Source organism: Hyla sarda, chromosome 8 (genome assembly GCF_029499605.1).
Source record: "Hyla sarda isolate aHylSar1 chromosome 8, aHylSar1.hap1, whole genome shotgun sequence".
Classification (NCBI taxonomy): domain Eukaryota; kingdom Metazoa; phylum Chordata; class Amphibia; order Anura; family Hylidae; genus Hyla; species Hyla sarda.
The window spans coordinates 170,270,956-170,286,086 of record NC_079196.1 but is presented as its reverse complement, the minus strand read 5'-3'; the positions used below and the strand labels follow the sequence as shown (position 1 = coordinate 170,286,086).

Genomic DNA, 15,131 nt, shown 5'->3' with positions numbered 1-15,131 from the left:
CCATTCATACGCTCTCATGGTGTTCAATCGTAATCGTAGGGGTGTTAGCTTGGTTTAAAAAAAAACGCTCATAGAATTAATAGGGTACATACGTTAGTTCCATTCATACTTACATGCACTCGTGGTTATTTTACTTATAATCGTAGCTTTAGGCGCTAATACTGTACATGCGCTAGTAGTTGTTATACTGTGCATACGCTAGTAGTTGTTATACTGTGCATACGCTAGTAGTTGTTATACTGTGCATATGCTTGTAGCTGTTATACGGTGCATACGCTAGTACTTGTTATACTGGACATACGCTAGTAGTTGTTATACTGTGCATACACTAGTAGTTGTTATACTGTGCATATGCTTGTAGCTGTTATACGGTGCATACGCTAGTACTTGTTATACTGAGCATACGCTAGTAGTTGTTATACTGTGCATACACTAGTAGTTGTTATACTGTGCATATGCTTGTAGCTGTTATACGGTGCATACGCTAGTACTTGTTATACTGGGCATACGCTAGTAGTTGTTATACGGTGCATACGTTTGTAGTTTTTATACTGGGTATACGCTAGTAGTTGTTATACTGTGCATATGCTACTAGTTGTAATACTGGGCGTATGCTAGTAGTTTCCCTATACATTTGTTTGTATCATTCATACGCCAATAGAGCTTACACTGTTATACCCTGTTGCCATTTATACAGAATACATGCTCGTAGCTTACTGTAGTTTGCGCTCGTAGTCACTGTACTTATTCTCATTATCTTTGGTTCATTAGTTTGTAGCCTTATATGGCACATACGTTTGCAACATTATATTGCATTCTATATGTATTGTAAGGATTCCTCCTTGGGGATTAGCTCGGGGATCGTCCTGGACCACGCCACAGGATGCGTTTCTTCTCAATAAACCAGCAAGCAAACGGTTCTAATGCAAATCTGGCACCTTGCCAGTTTTATTACACAGGTTGCAGGGAAAGAAATAAACAAAAAGCAGGAACAAACAAAATCCTAGACCGTCTGGTCACTGACTACACAGATCAGCTTGTCCTGACTAACAACCGCTGAGCTTCCCTCAGCCGGTTAAACATATGTCCCCTGCAACCTTCTACTCACATTTCTCATCACTTTCTTTGAGCCCCTCATAGCTCGGGCTGTGTACTCCTCAGCAGACTCTGTCTCTTCCCTACAGCCCACATGCTGTCTCCTAGGAAGAGCCCCAACTATTCTGTCTCTTTTCCTTTTAAAACACACACTTTCCCTTCCTGATACCTCATTAATCAGGCCACAGGTGGAGCATTCTGCAGAGATAGCAAGGGAAATACACCCTTTCCTTGCCACACTGCCACATATCCCCCCCCTCTGCTCAGACCACCGGGAAGGAGCACTTGTATTCAAAAGGCAGAGTCCAACTGCCTTTCCTTTTCCTTGAACAGCTACGTCCAACAGGTTTTGAGGCAATTGGCTTCCTTCATCAGTAGATTTTATCTGCACCACTTCAATGGTGCACCCTTCTTTCATTCGCACTTTCATCAGCCACCGAGCACAAGAATTTTGGTCACCTTTGACAATTTCCTTGTAAAAAGCTCCATTCATGTCACACCTTTCCAACACCAGGTTCTTCATCTTGGTCTGTGCAGTGCTCTGGACACTAGGTGCGGACAAGGCAGATGCTCTAAGCCATTGTCTTCTTCTGTCACTGGTATGACCATTGCACGAACTTTGCTGGTGGCCAACCGAGCCTGGATCACCCATTTGCAGGTCTTCTAAGTCATCCTCCACAATTTCAGGAGGCTTCCCTTTAATGCACCTGTCCATCTTCTCCTTGAGACGGACTCTTCTCCAAATTCTACTTCTGCGGACTTTCTTCCAGTGTTTTCTAATCCAGTGCCTCTCAGGGTTTCCACCACGACCCAGTCTTCTATCACAGTGACCTCTTTTTAAGGACTCTGCTTTCTTATTAGCCCTTTCTTTAGGGACACCGACTTTCACAGGCTCATTTTTAGGCTGAGAACTCTTGGCGCCTTTAGCCAGTTTTTCACCTGCACCTTCAGATGTGTCACTGACTTTACTTGCAGCTTCTGCAGTTATCTCTGGTTTAACTTCTACCTCAGAGAACTTCTCTGCCTCAGAATTTTCACCATGCAATGTCAATAGCTCTGCAGCTTCAGAGGACTTCCCAAATGGTTTCACCTCAGTCTCAGCTTCAGAGGACCTTTCATATGGCTTCTTCTCATGGTCTTCAGACTCTACTGTTTCTTGTGTCCATTGTTCAGACTCCGCCTTTTTTAGAGAAAGCATCCCTGTCTCCAGTAGCTTTTGCCCCACAAGCAGTTTTTCTTTTACACGGACGGCTGTGGCTTTGGCCTCAGTTTCCATCTGAGACACTTTTAACCTCTCGTTAGCCAGTTCTACTATAGCTTGGTCACGACTTTCTTTTAGGACCTTCATGTCCCCTTCCAGCTTTAAACATTTCTGCTGCTCACTCTTGAGCTTAGCAGAGTTCCTCTTCTCACTTTCCAGCAATTCTGTCAAGTTTTTGACAGTATCCTCCAGGGACAGCAGTTGTTCTCTCATCTGCTCATTGCCTTTATTCAGTTGCGCCATCTTGGACACTTTCTGCTCATAGACTTTTAGCTGAGCCTCTTGTTCAGAGAGCTGAGTACCCAGTGAATCCAAGGCAGCTGCGCAAGACTTAATATGCGTTTCGTTCTGCGCCTCCAGGCTCTGCACCTTATGAGCCATTACCACTTTCTCCTTCTCCAACTCTTCCATGGCTACCAACCTAGCCTTGTGATCACTTTGTAGAGCCAGATATGCCCCACACAGGACATTCACTTCTTCATCCTTGAATGAGATCTGCTTGGCCAGAATCTCCAATTCTCTCTCCTTGCTGGTCATAAGACCCTGGGAGCGGGACAGTTCATCCTGCAGAGCCGCCAACTTACTTTTGTGGCGCTCCATATCTTTCTGCAGCTGAAGCGTCGCTTCCTGCTCTTTATTCAAGTCTGCAAGCGTTTTTTCCTCTGTCAGGTGATGAACTACTTCTTCCTTTTGAGACAATTTAGCAGAAACCATCTGTAAGGTTTCTTCAAGGTTCTGGATCTGCTCCCTTTTTTTACCAAGACCAGCGCGTTTTTTCCGAGATCTCTTACTTACAGCGGTCTCCTTACTCTCACTGCTGGACCTTGTGACATTCTCTTGTCCTCTGACAGTCACCTGTGCTTGGCCTGTCTCTTCCTTCAAGCCAACTCGTTCAGACTCTTTTCCACCTTTAGGAGTAGTCTCCCCCTTTTCAAGGGTCTTGGCCACTTGGGCTTCAGGGTAGTTCCTGGACAGTCTCTCTGGACTGTCTCTCTGCTCACTGGCAGACTTCTCTTTCACTTCAACACTGTCTCTCTGCTGCCCAGCAGAAAGGTCTAGGGCTCCTGGGTCTGCAACAACATCTGGTCCAGTGGTTCGACCTTCCTGGTCACTATCCATCTCTGGTCCAGACATCACATCTCCTTCACTCAGGACTCTGTCTGTGACAGTAAGCACAGCACCCAGCTCCACATGTACTCTCTTCAGTACTTCTGCATTATCCACAGACATCTCTGTAGCTTCTTTTCCAGTCACCTCTTCCAGATGACCGCGCAACTCTAGCCCCACCTTGGGCTTATCTTCAGCTGGCGGATGGAACCCATGTTCCTGTACCTGATCCATTTCTGGTTTCACTGAAGATTCTGTTTCAGTCAGAGGCACACTTGTCACTTGAGTCGCTGGATCCTCTTGGACTTGACTCATGGTCTGGTCTTCAGCTCCCCCAGCAGTCTGGCAGACCCCTATCTGACCTACATCTAGTAACTGCTGACACTCCCCGTCCTCAGCCTCTGCTGAGTAACTCTCCTCTAATGTGTGATGCAAGTCAAGTGTTGTGGGCCTATCAGGTGTACCCGCTCTAGTCACCTGACAGTCTTCCCATAATTGCTGAAAAAATGGAAAATCCGTCCCCAGTACTACATCATACTCCAAGGAGGGCTCTATTGCAACCTTATGACCTATAGTACCATAGGGAGTAGAAATACAGACATTAACCGTTTTATAACCCCAAATACCAGCCTGCATAGACACTATAGCAGGGTCTGGCTTTCTCCTGCTGGACTTTACCAGACTTATTACACATCTTGGGTCTAACAAAACTGTCATCTTTTTACCTTCTATTTCCAGCTCACACAGGTTTTCTTTTGTCCTGTCAGAGGTGGCAGCAGTTCTCTTTACATCTGAACACAACATAAGTTTTTCAACAAAAACATTATCAGATTGCACATGTTCAAAATTTACAGGACAGTTCATAGCACTAGGACCTAACTCAGGCAAAGTGTGTTTTGTTACATTTTCTCCCAGTCCTGTATTTAACATTTTCTGTTCACCAGATTTTTTCAATCCGATCTGCACAGTGTGAACAGTCTCATCAGTCTTCATGAGGGGTTCCCCACCCTCACATGATTTTGCAACTGGACATAGGTTGGTACCACCTTGAACACTGTTCACACAGTCAACTAGGGAAACACCACCCTCCGACTCAGCTTTTTTATGCACAGTCCCATCATTTTTATGCACAGTCTCATAGTCACTAAACATGGCCCCCATAACCCCTGGAACAGTCTTACCAGAATCTCTTGCCGTCCAATCAGTTAAGGGCTGGTGCTGGACACCTCTCACCAGCTTCTCTGCTGCAGAACATCGCTCCACTTGCTCTTTAAGTTGCTCTGCAACTTTAAACCCAGCATCACTGTTAGGCTGCAGTGCACACTGTAGTCTTGCAGCGCGGCTTACTCCCACTTTAGTCAGGATCTCTGTCTTGACTTTCTCATAGTCCCGTAAGATCTTTGGATCCAGTTCACAATGAACTTTTTGGGCATCTCCTCCAATGAATCCAAACACCAAGTTTCCCCAGTGTGTCTTGGGCCATGCCTCATGTGTAGCAATCCTTTCAAACTCTGCAAAGCTTGCTTCCTCTTGTGCTGCAGCAGTCTGCAACAAAGCACTTATCAGGACATCCATCTTGCAACACTTCAAACCTTGCAAACACAGTATAGTCCTCTGCCGAAATGTCAGCCGCTTGCCAACAAAATTTTTCCGTTGCCCCTAGCAACGCCTTTATACACAGTCTCAAAACGTAATCTGCACTCTGCAGGTGGCCCGTCCACCTGTCTCCTTACTTGAGAAAGAGTGCCCACTCGCTTGATGCGATCTGTTGCCCCTAGCAACAACTTCACCACAGGCGCAGTCCTGCTCTTGTACTCCACAGCTGGGCTCGTCCCACTGTCTCCTCTCTGAGAAAGAGTACACCCTTGCACCATGCACGGTAGTTTTCTCTTGGCAACAACTTCACTGCAACTCGACCACTGGTTGCTCCTAGCAACGTGTTTGCCCGCATCCGACACCAATTGTAAGGATTCCTCCTTGGGGATTAGCTCGGGGATCGTCCTGGACCACGCCACAGGATGCGTTTCTTCTCAATAAACCAGCAAGCAAACGGTTCTAATGCAAATCTGGCACCTTGCCAGTTTTATTACACAGGTTGCAGGGAAAGAAATAAACAAAAAGCAGGAACAAACAAAATCCTAGACCGTCTGGTCACTGACTACACAGATCAGCTTGTCCTGACTAACAACCGCTGAGCTTCCCTCAGCCGGTTAAACATATGTCCCCTGCAACCTTCTACTCACATTTCTTATCACTTTCTTTGAGCCCCTCATAGCTCGGGCTGTGTACTCCTCAGCAGCCTCTGTCTCTTCCCTACAGCCCACATGCTGTCTCCTAGGAAGAGCCCCAACTATTCTGTCTCTTTTCCTTTTAAAACACACACTTTCCCTTCCTGATACCTCATTAATCAGGCCACAGGTGGAGCATTCTGCAGAGATAGCAAGGGAAATACACCCTTTCCTTGCCACACTGCCACAGTATGTTAGTAAGTTTATTGTTCATACACTTGTAGCATTCACACATACATACGCTCGTAGCTTCATATGGTACTTATGCTGATAGCTTACATATGCTGGTATTATTATACTGTTCATATGCTTGTGCTGTTATACTGTACATCCGCTTGTAACTTTGATACTGTGTATAGGTGTTTATTGTCATGGTAGCATTTACAGTGCGCAAATGTTCATTTCATTTAGTTTTCACACATTATAGTGTTTACAGTGCATTTACCTTTGTAGCCATTATAGTGTCTGCAGTGCATATACATTCATAGCATTTGGGGCACATACGTTCTTAACATTAGTAATTATACAGCTGTTGCGGTCGGTGCGTATACGTTTTCATAACATTTGTTGTGTGTTATCCTGATAGCGTTTTCAGTAGATATACGTGTTGAGTCCACAATAGCTGTTTAAATGTGTTTGTTAAGCAGCTTTTTATTGTATTATGTCGTAGCATTTATGTCAATGCACTAATGGCATTTTATACTCTTCATACACGTTTGTGGCAGTTATACTGTTGATACGCTCATGGTTTGCATATCATGCATACTCTTATGGCCTTATTCTGTTAATGGATGCTCATGATATTCATACTGTTTACACGCTTATAGGCTGTGTCTGTTTAATGTGCCTACAAATGGCGCAAAAAAGGCACAAGCAGAGTTTTATTTGCGCCTTTTTTGCGCCTTTTGATCTACACATTTCTGCAGATTTTGTCTTGCAATCCACCGATTTTGGCAATACACATGATATTGAAGGAACTGCACCTTTTTGTAAAAAGGCGCAAAAAAAGGCGCAAAGCCACTGAAAAGTCTCTAAAACTACACCAGCCCAGACTTAGTTTAGCTTTTTGGTGTATGTGAAGAGAGAAATTTCAGAAAATGTGACCTGCACAAAATTTATCAAATGCTCTGTATCCATTTAATACATTTGGTGCCCCTACACATTACCAGCACACAAAATAAAGGTGTTAAAAAATGCTTCACTTACACCTACAATGATAAATGCCGGCCAGTGTGTTCATACGCTCATTGGTTTTATTCCATTCACACGCTTGTGGCATTTTTTTTATACTTTTCACATGTTTATGGCACTCATAATATTTACACGCTCTTGGTAGGTATATGTTTATACTCTTATAGCAGTTATACTATACATACGCGCTTAGTATTTATGCTGTAGTTTGGCATATATATGGCATATATACTTTTCATACGGTCATGGTATTTATACTATGCATATGTTCATAATATTTATACTGATCATACGCTCAGTGTTATGCTATTCATACGCTCATGGCCGCTATACTGTTCATACACTTGTGATGGTTTATACTATTCTTAGGCCCATAGCATTTCATACTTTAATAAGCTCATGGCATGTTATACATGTTATACGCTCATGGTATTTATACTGTACATTAGCCCACAGTATTTATATTGTTCACCAGCTCATGGCAGTGGTAATTATATGCTTGTTTATAGGCCCATGGCATTTATATTATTCTTGTACTTGTATGGTATTTACACGATTCATAAGCCATGATATGTGGTTCATATGCTCATAGTATTCATACTGTTTTACACATTTACGACTTTTCACTGTCCATATGCTCGAGGCATTTATACTATTGACACATAGTTGGTTATTAAAAAACAAAACAAAACAAAAAAAAACTATGGTTATGCCAGACCTGCCACGTGCACAGGCACAAGGGTTACGCAAAGTACTGTCACATCTACAGGTACAATGGTTACGAGAAGACCTGTCACATATACAGGCACGATGGTTATGAAAAAGACCTGGTGAAGCTTCAGGCATGGTGGTTCTTGAATAGACCTACAGGTACAAGGGTTACGCAAGGGACTGTAATTTTTACAGGCCCGATGGGAATTAAGTTATCTGTCTCTCGCGGCACAACGTCACCTAAGAGTTCATTTTTGAGGCAGAAGTTTGGCGGTTTAAGGTGGGGTTTAGTGTCCAGGAAGGGGTTATGCGAGTGTAGTCGATGGCATGTAAGACCTGTCAGGTGGATAGGCACATTGGGGGATATTTATCAAAGTTGTCTATGTCCCGCATCAATATAGACCAAACTACAGAGTGTTTGGCTGGTCTATTGTGTGCCTAATTTATCAAATGGCGCACAGCTCTTGATAAATTCTGTGCACAGACTGCATGATCTATGCTTTAGTCTATATTTAAACCTGCTCCAACATGGTCTGACATTTCGGCGTACTTTCAGCAGATGCGACTTGTCGCTGAAAAGTCGCTTTTGATAAATTCAGCACCAATGAATTTTTCAATGCATTTCAGTCTAAAATAGACTAGCATGTTCTAAAAATCCTCTAGAGCAAAAGTCACAGAAAAGTCGCACAGATTTAGACTGCGACTTTCTGTGCGACAAATTTAGACAAGAAAAAACAGTCTAAATCCTTTGATAAATCTCCCCCATTGTCTACTTGTAGTCCTGGCCCGTCTGCAGGCACAATGGTTATGTGAGGATCGATTACCCGCAACAAGTCCAGTTGGTGGGTAGTTCATGGTATTGCTGTCGGTACAGTTCAGGTAGTCTTCAGGTAAGTTTTTCGAGCTTAGTTCTGGTTACAGGCTCTATGCAGATCATGGTCAAGGTCTGTCATGGGGTTAGGTAATCAAGCCTTTCTCACAGCTAATTTTATTGAGTCCACATCAGGTGGACACTGAATAACTATGGTGTGCATGGCATTATTTAAGGTGAGAGTTGCTGCTCTCCAAACAAACATTGTTGCCCGTCTGCAGTTTCTTAAGAACACCTAAACAAGCCAGGAGGCCCAATGCTTTATAGACAGACAAGACTAACATTGAGCTGTCTGGTTTTAATGGGAAGAGTTATGTTTGGAGAAAGGAAAACACTGTATTTCCGCAAAAAAAATTTTTTTTTTTTTTTAAAAACAACAAAAACCTCATTCCATCTGTGAATCGTAGTGGTGGTAATATCAAGGTTTGGTACTGTTTTGCTGTAAGTAAGCCAGAACAGCTTTCCATCATTAATAGAAATTCTAAAGGAAATGTCCGTGACCTGAACCTCAAGAGAACATGAGCCATTCCAATAAGTAACAACCTCAGCTCTGCTGCAACTGCACATATTCATCGTAATAATTCCCCTTCTTGGAGGAGATATGAATTTGCCTTCCTTGTCATCAGAAAACGCTGAGTCATCAACAGCCAAGAGAGAAAGATAAATGATTGCAGACTTCATGTTTTGATGCCGAACAACCCCAGGAAAACAGCGACATTACCAATGGTGCTTATTTCCAATTTAATTCATTTATTTTTTTTTTCCCAATTTCTCCAGTATAAATTCATTAAAAAAAATACTTTTCACATGCAGACACAACATATTTTGTGCGAGTTGGTTGTTTCAATCTAGAATGTTAGCTTTATGGAGTTAATTTGAGTTAATACTGTGTGAAATTACTGTACATGATAGGTTAGAAATAGAGATGAGCGAACTTACAGTAAATTCGATTCATCACGAACTTCTCGGCTCGGCAGTTGATGACTTTTCCTGCATAAATTAGTTCAGCTTTCAGGTGCTCCCGTGGGCTGGAAAAGGTGGGTACAGTCCTAGGAGACTCTTTCCTAGGACTGTATCCACCTTTTCCAGCCCACCGGAGCACCGGAAAGCTGGACTCATTTATGCAGGATAAGTCATCAACTGCCGGGCCGAGAAGTTCGTGACGAATTGAATTTACTGTAAGTTCGCTCATCTCTAGTTAGAAAGCTGGCACTGTTACTGTACATTTATTAGAGGAACTACAATTACCATGAGACGTATACAGTAAAGCCAAGGACTCACTGTCAAAATGCCTCAGAGGTGCCCAGCCGGCAGTACACTAGTACAGTGGTCCCTCAACATACGATGGTAATCCGTTCCAAATGGACCATCATTTGTTGAAACCATCATATGTTGAGGGATCCGTGCAGTGTAAAGTATAGGACAGTGGTCTACAACCTGCGGACCTCCAGATGTTGCAAAACTACAACACCCAGCATGCCCCGACAGCCAACGGCTGTCCGGGCATGCTGGGAGTTGTAGTTTTGCAACATCTGGAGGTCCGCAGGTTGAAGACCACTGGTATTGGAGGTTATACTCACGTGTCATCGCCGCTCAGAACCATCACCGCTCGTCACCTCTGCCCTGGATGTTGCCCTCCATCGCTGTCGCCACGTCCCCTGTGTGTCCCCGACGCTCCGGCAAGGCCTCTGCTTCACCGGCATCCTCACTCTCCGTCGTCGCCATCACGTCGCTACGCACGCCGCTCTTATTGGATGACGGGACGTGTGCGCAGCGAAGTAATGACGATGATGGAGAGCGCCGCCGATGCAGAGGATCCTGAAGAGGACGCGCCGGAGCCCCGAGGACAGGTAAGTGATAGTCAGCGGACCACACGGGGCACCGTAAACGGCTATCCGGTGGCAGCTGAAGCAGTCTGCGCTGCCGGATAGCCGTTTATGCAATGGCCCCGACATACAAAAGCATCGTATGTTGATGCTGCCTTCACGTATGTTGAAATGATCGTATGTCGGGGCCATCGTAGGTCGGGGGGGTCACTGTATATAGAGATGTCTTTAGACACTGTAAATAGAAGCGTGATAAAGATGAATGAACAGCCTGGGGTTTGCTGGAACAGCCTGCAATGTAAGAATTATGGTGGACCTGTCGTCAAACTGAAATGAATAGCAGATGGTCCTTCCAGAATGCAGCTGTTGTAATGGGGATCCCCCACATTTGTAATCATTTTTTTTTAGCACATCTGTGGCGGAATATGGTTTATATGATGTCAATAATCATAAAAGAGCTTTATGAAAACCTGTCCAAAGGAAAAGTTGCTGAGTTGTCCATAGCAACCAATCAGATCGCTTGTTCATTTTTTAAAAGGCCTCTGCAATATTAAGAAGTAATCTGATTGGTTGCTATGGGCAACACAGCAACTTTTCCTCTGGACAGGTTTGGATAAATCTCCCCCGATGTGTTTGAAGAATTTTCTGATTTTGTGAAATACCTAAAAAAGTTTTCCCATCTGAAGAAGTTACCATCTATTCAGAGAATAAAGGAAAACAAGTCCAGTGATTCGACCCCCACCAAGTTCATGTGGAACATAAATGTTTGGCATGCACCACTTCTGCACCACAAAAAAATTGTATGCTGTGATATAGGCATTTTATTCCCCATAGAAGTATATTAGTGATGTATTGTGTGGTATACATTTTGTAATTTTTTTTTGTGTGTGTTTTTTTGCTTGCTTTACAGTTTTTGCAAAACACACAGCGCATATGCAGTATATATGACGCTGCAAGGAATCTGTTGGCAGTGTGTACGTTGCGTATGTGCGTATGTGGTATTTGGTATGAGCATTGGCTTTCCCTACCACAGCCCTGTGTGTGCAGTGAGGTCCAAAGCTTGACCTGATGTAACTGTGACGCACAGCCCACCACCTTATTGCTTTGGGGGGAAGGGCGAGCACTGTTTGTCTGCTCATAGGAGAAAATGCAGTATATTTCCGCTGCGCGGCAAATTTTTCACAGCATCAAATATGTTGTGTATGCGCTGTGTGTGACCCTACCTTTAAAATGTATGCAAATGGATACAAACAGATGCTACAAACAAGGTGTATTAGGAATATATGAGATGGGTTTGGGATGCATTCACCTAGCTATAACTGGGGATTTTATAGTGAGAGGCAACTACAGATGCAGTCAGTATAGATTTTCTACCCATCTAATCTCTCTAAGATTCCGTAAATTTGGGCGCTGTGATGATTACATGAAAGACATGATCACATGTAAAACCTAATTTGGAGTCTATAGGTAAGACTATTTAGAAAATGTATGAAGATTTACTAAACATGTTTGTTCACTGGATGGAGGAGCAGGATTTGAAAAACAGAACTGAAGTAAATGGAGCCAAGTTGTAATACCACACACAACCTGAGGGGTGGTGCCAATTTTGTAAGAAACGTTTCTGAGTTTCTCTATAACTGCATAACCCTTTTAATCCAACACATGCAATATTTTTATAATTCTAACACAAAACATTGCACTTTGCAGGAGTTCAGTGTTTTAAATAGGGCAAAGGGGGAGTGTTGATACATATCATTTGTTGCTCTCGAGCAGTGGTTCTTAACCTTGTTAGAGGTACTGAACCCCACCAGTTACATATGCGCATTCACCGAACCCCTCTTAATTGGAAAAATAAAATATGATTTTTTCAAATTCAAAACATACATACATAGGGGCACAAAATGAACAAAACCATTAGGAGCAGGCAGTGTTCCCCCACACATTAGGCGCAGGCAGTGTTCCCCCACACATTAGGCGCAGGCAGTGTTCCCCCACACATTAGGTGCAGGCAGTGTTCCCCCACACATTAGGTGCAGGCAGTGTTCCCGCACACATTAGGGGCAGGCAGTGTATCCCCACATTAGGCAGGCAGTGTTCCCCCACATTAGGCAGGCAGTGTTCCCCACATTAGGCGCAGGCAGTGTTCCCCCACATTAGGCAGGCAGTGTTCCCCCACATTAGGCAGGCAGTGTTCCTCCACAGACATACAGCCTCCAGCCATATACAGTGTATGGCTGGAGGCTGTATGCCTGTGTACTGCCCACTTCAGTGCTCCGGCTATAGCAGTAGGTCTCAGGACCGGTGGTCGGAGCACCGAAGATGACGTGCCGCTGGTCACTTACCAAGCTGGCTAGCGCACGTCTTCCTCCTTCTCTATCCTCCGGTCCTCGGCGCCTTCATTTCTATGGGCGCACGCACGGGACGTCAGTGACATCCCGGCGTGCGCTATGTCCCGGCGGCCCCTGCGTTTTTAAACTTAACGCGGGGCCTCAGGGAGTTAAAAGTGATGGGGGAATTTCCCCATCGCTACAGGACGGGCAAACACCGTCTCTGCTCGGGGCCCCGGGCCAGCTCGGGGCTCCAAGCAATTGCTTGGTTTACCTGTCCTGCTGCAACCTCCCCCGCCGAACCCGCGAGACTGACTTACCGAACCCCTGGGTTAAGAATCACTGCTCTAGAAGTTAAGAAGGTATGTGAGCGTTATATTCTAGACTTTATATTCTAATATATGTATATACATATATATATATATATATATATATATATATACATATATATATATATATATGTTATTTTTTATATTTATTATAAAGATTCTTAGTATATAAGGGGGGGGTTATAAATACATTTTGGTTTTAATGAGCTTTTTCTATAGGAAAGAATATGGATGATTTATTTGCTATTGGCTTTGTATGGCTCGATTCATTTTGTACATTGATTTGTTTTAAGATATATTTTCTAGAGTTTATTTATTGGTGATTATTCTTTTTATCCTTATTTTTTTCTCCATAATTTTGTTATTATAGTTTCAATCATTTCCTATAATACCAATCCTTATGTCTTTTCTTTCTACTTAACCTAAATATTTACATATAAGCACTCTAAAATATAAATGTGTACATTTTCTACTAAGGGTATATTTCTCTCATTCTCACAAGCTGTAGATCTTAAAAAAAAAAATCCACAACAACACACACACACACACACACACACACATATATATATATATATATATATATATATATATATATATATTTATCACCCCTATACTACAAAAACATTGCATGATGCATTTCACTTTATGTAATATGAACACATAGAAATACCTGTATGTGTGATTTAACAAAACAAAAAAATAACCCTGGAAATATCATTTTAAGAATGTGATGATAAATAATATAAATTCTCAACAATTTATACAACTAAATTGTTATGTTTATAAACTTAACATTTACATATTTTATTTCATTATATTGTAACTATCTACATTTAATTTTAAAGGAAAAAAAAAATATTAGCACTGGGCTGGGTGGCTAGTCTTGGAGTTGGTCCAAGGCAGTTGGGTGTGGAAGCTTTGGGAAGTCCAAGAGGAGCTATGTGGTTTGCTAACCCAATAGATGAAGAAGGAGGCGTTCACCATCAAGCTGATAATCATCATTAGAACCCTATAAAAAGCTAGATGTAGGGACATGTATTACTGGTCTGCACTACTAAATCTGTACACAAGCAACCATGGCTCTTGACGCTGACAACAAAGGACTCATCCAGGCCATCTGGACACCTATTGCAGCCCATGCTGATCAATATGGAGCAGAAGCTCTCTACAGGTACAGTACATGTTGTTTTAGTTATTTGTTGTATAGTATAGGGGAGGAAGGTCCGGTGGACCGTGGTGTTTAAATGTAGACATTTTGTATACCGTCATGTATTTACTCTGTTTGATTATTTTCCTAACGTTATTGTCTTTTTTTTTTTTTTAGGATGTTCCTTTCCTCTCCCCAGACCAAGACTTACTTCCCTAACTTTGACTTGCATAAGGATTCTCCTGATATCAGAGCTCATGGCAAGAAAGTATTTGATGCCCTGACAAAGGCTGCACAACACCTGGACAACATTGAGGGAGCCCTGAGTAACCTGAGCGACCTCCATGCCTTTGACCTGAGAGTGGATCCTGGAAACTTCACAGTAAGTTTTACATAGAAACTGCTTCAGTAGTAAGGCATTGGTGCCATTGACTAGCTATGTAATGCATCTCATTGCATTCTAGGATATTGACAAAGCATATTAATGTGTTTCTTTCTTTTGCAGATCCTGGCTCACCACATCTTGGTTACAATTGCTATACACCACCCTGACAAATTTGACTCTCTCACTCACCAGGCTCTGGACAAGTTCCTGGCTGCCGTTGGATGCGCTCTGACATCTAAGTACCGTTAAATGTGTCAAGATGACAGAGGTTTCATCAACATCATAAACCTTCCAATGGCTGATTGTGACATCTGACTGAGAACATATGAAATAAAGTGAATTACAATTTTAATTCACGTGTCCCTTGTTTTTGTGGTATACTTTATGAAGTGAATTACTGTTAGGGTAACATGAAGGGTTAACATGGTGAATAAATGATTGTATTTAGTGCTCCTCCTATTACAGTGGTTGTATTACTGTGGTTATCTGCATAGAAAATGATCAGTTACATTAGGGGAAATAAAGCAATGTATTTCCTATCACCCTCAAAACACACTATACCTATAGGGGCTATAATTATGTCAGAATGGTTC

The 15,131-nt window shown here is 42.8% G+C and overlaps 2 protein-coding genes across 2 annotated transcripts in view; both read left to right on the top strand.

Annotated features, from left to right (window-relative positions):
- LOC130284478 (pejvakin-like) overlaps window positions 1-13,976 on the top strand; it is a 63,012-nt gene extending 49,036 nt beyond the window's left edge. Inside the window, exon 5 of the mRNA XM_056534871.1 lies at window positions 13,852-13,976. Coding sequence (XP_056390846.1) covers window positions 13,852-13,868 — 17 coding nt within the window. The 3' untranslated portion in view covers window positions 13,869-13,976. The remainder of the gene's footprint in view (window positions 1-13,851) is intronic.
- A 44-nt stretch (window positions 13,977-14,020) lies between these two features.
- LOC130284479 (hemoglobin subunit alpha-2-like) lies at window positions 14,021-14,890 on the top strand. The gene is made up of 3 exons (XM_056534872.1): window positions 14,021-14,177; window positions 14,331-14,535; window positions 14,659-14,890. Exons 1-3 carry the CDS (start codon window positions 14,083-14,085, stop codon window positions 14,785-14,787), a joined length of 429 nt encoding a protein of 142 aa, XP_056390847.1. The 5' UTR covers window positions 14,021-14,082; the 3' UTR covers window positions 14,788-14,890.
- Window positions 14,891-15,131: the final 241 nt, after the last annotated feature.

Coding starts and splice junctions, on each gene's coding strand:
- LOC130284479 (XM_056534872.1), top strand. CDS start 14,083: ATGGCTCTTGACGCTGACAACAAAGGACTCATCCAGGCCATCTGGACA. Junction 14,178..14,330: donor GGAGCAGAAGCTCTCTACAG/GTACAGTACATG, acceptor TTTTTTTTTTAG/GATGTTCCTTTCCTCTCCCC. Junction 14,536..14,658: donor TGGATCCTGGAAACTTCACA/GTAAGTTTTACA, acceptor TTTCTTTTGCAG/ATCCTGGCTCACCACATCTT.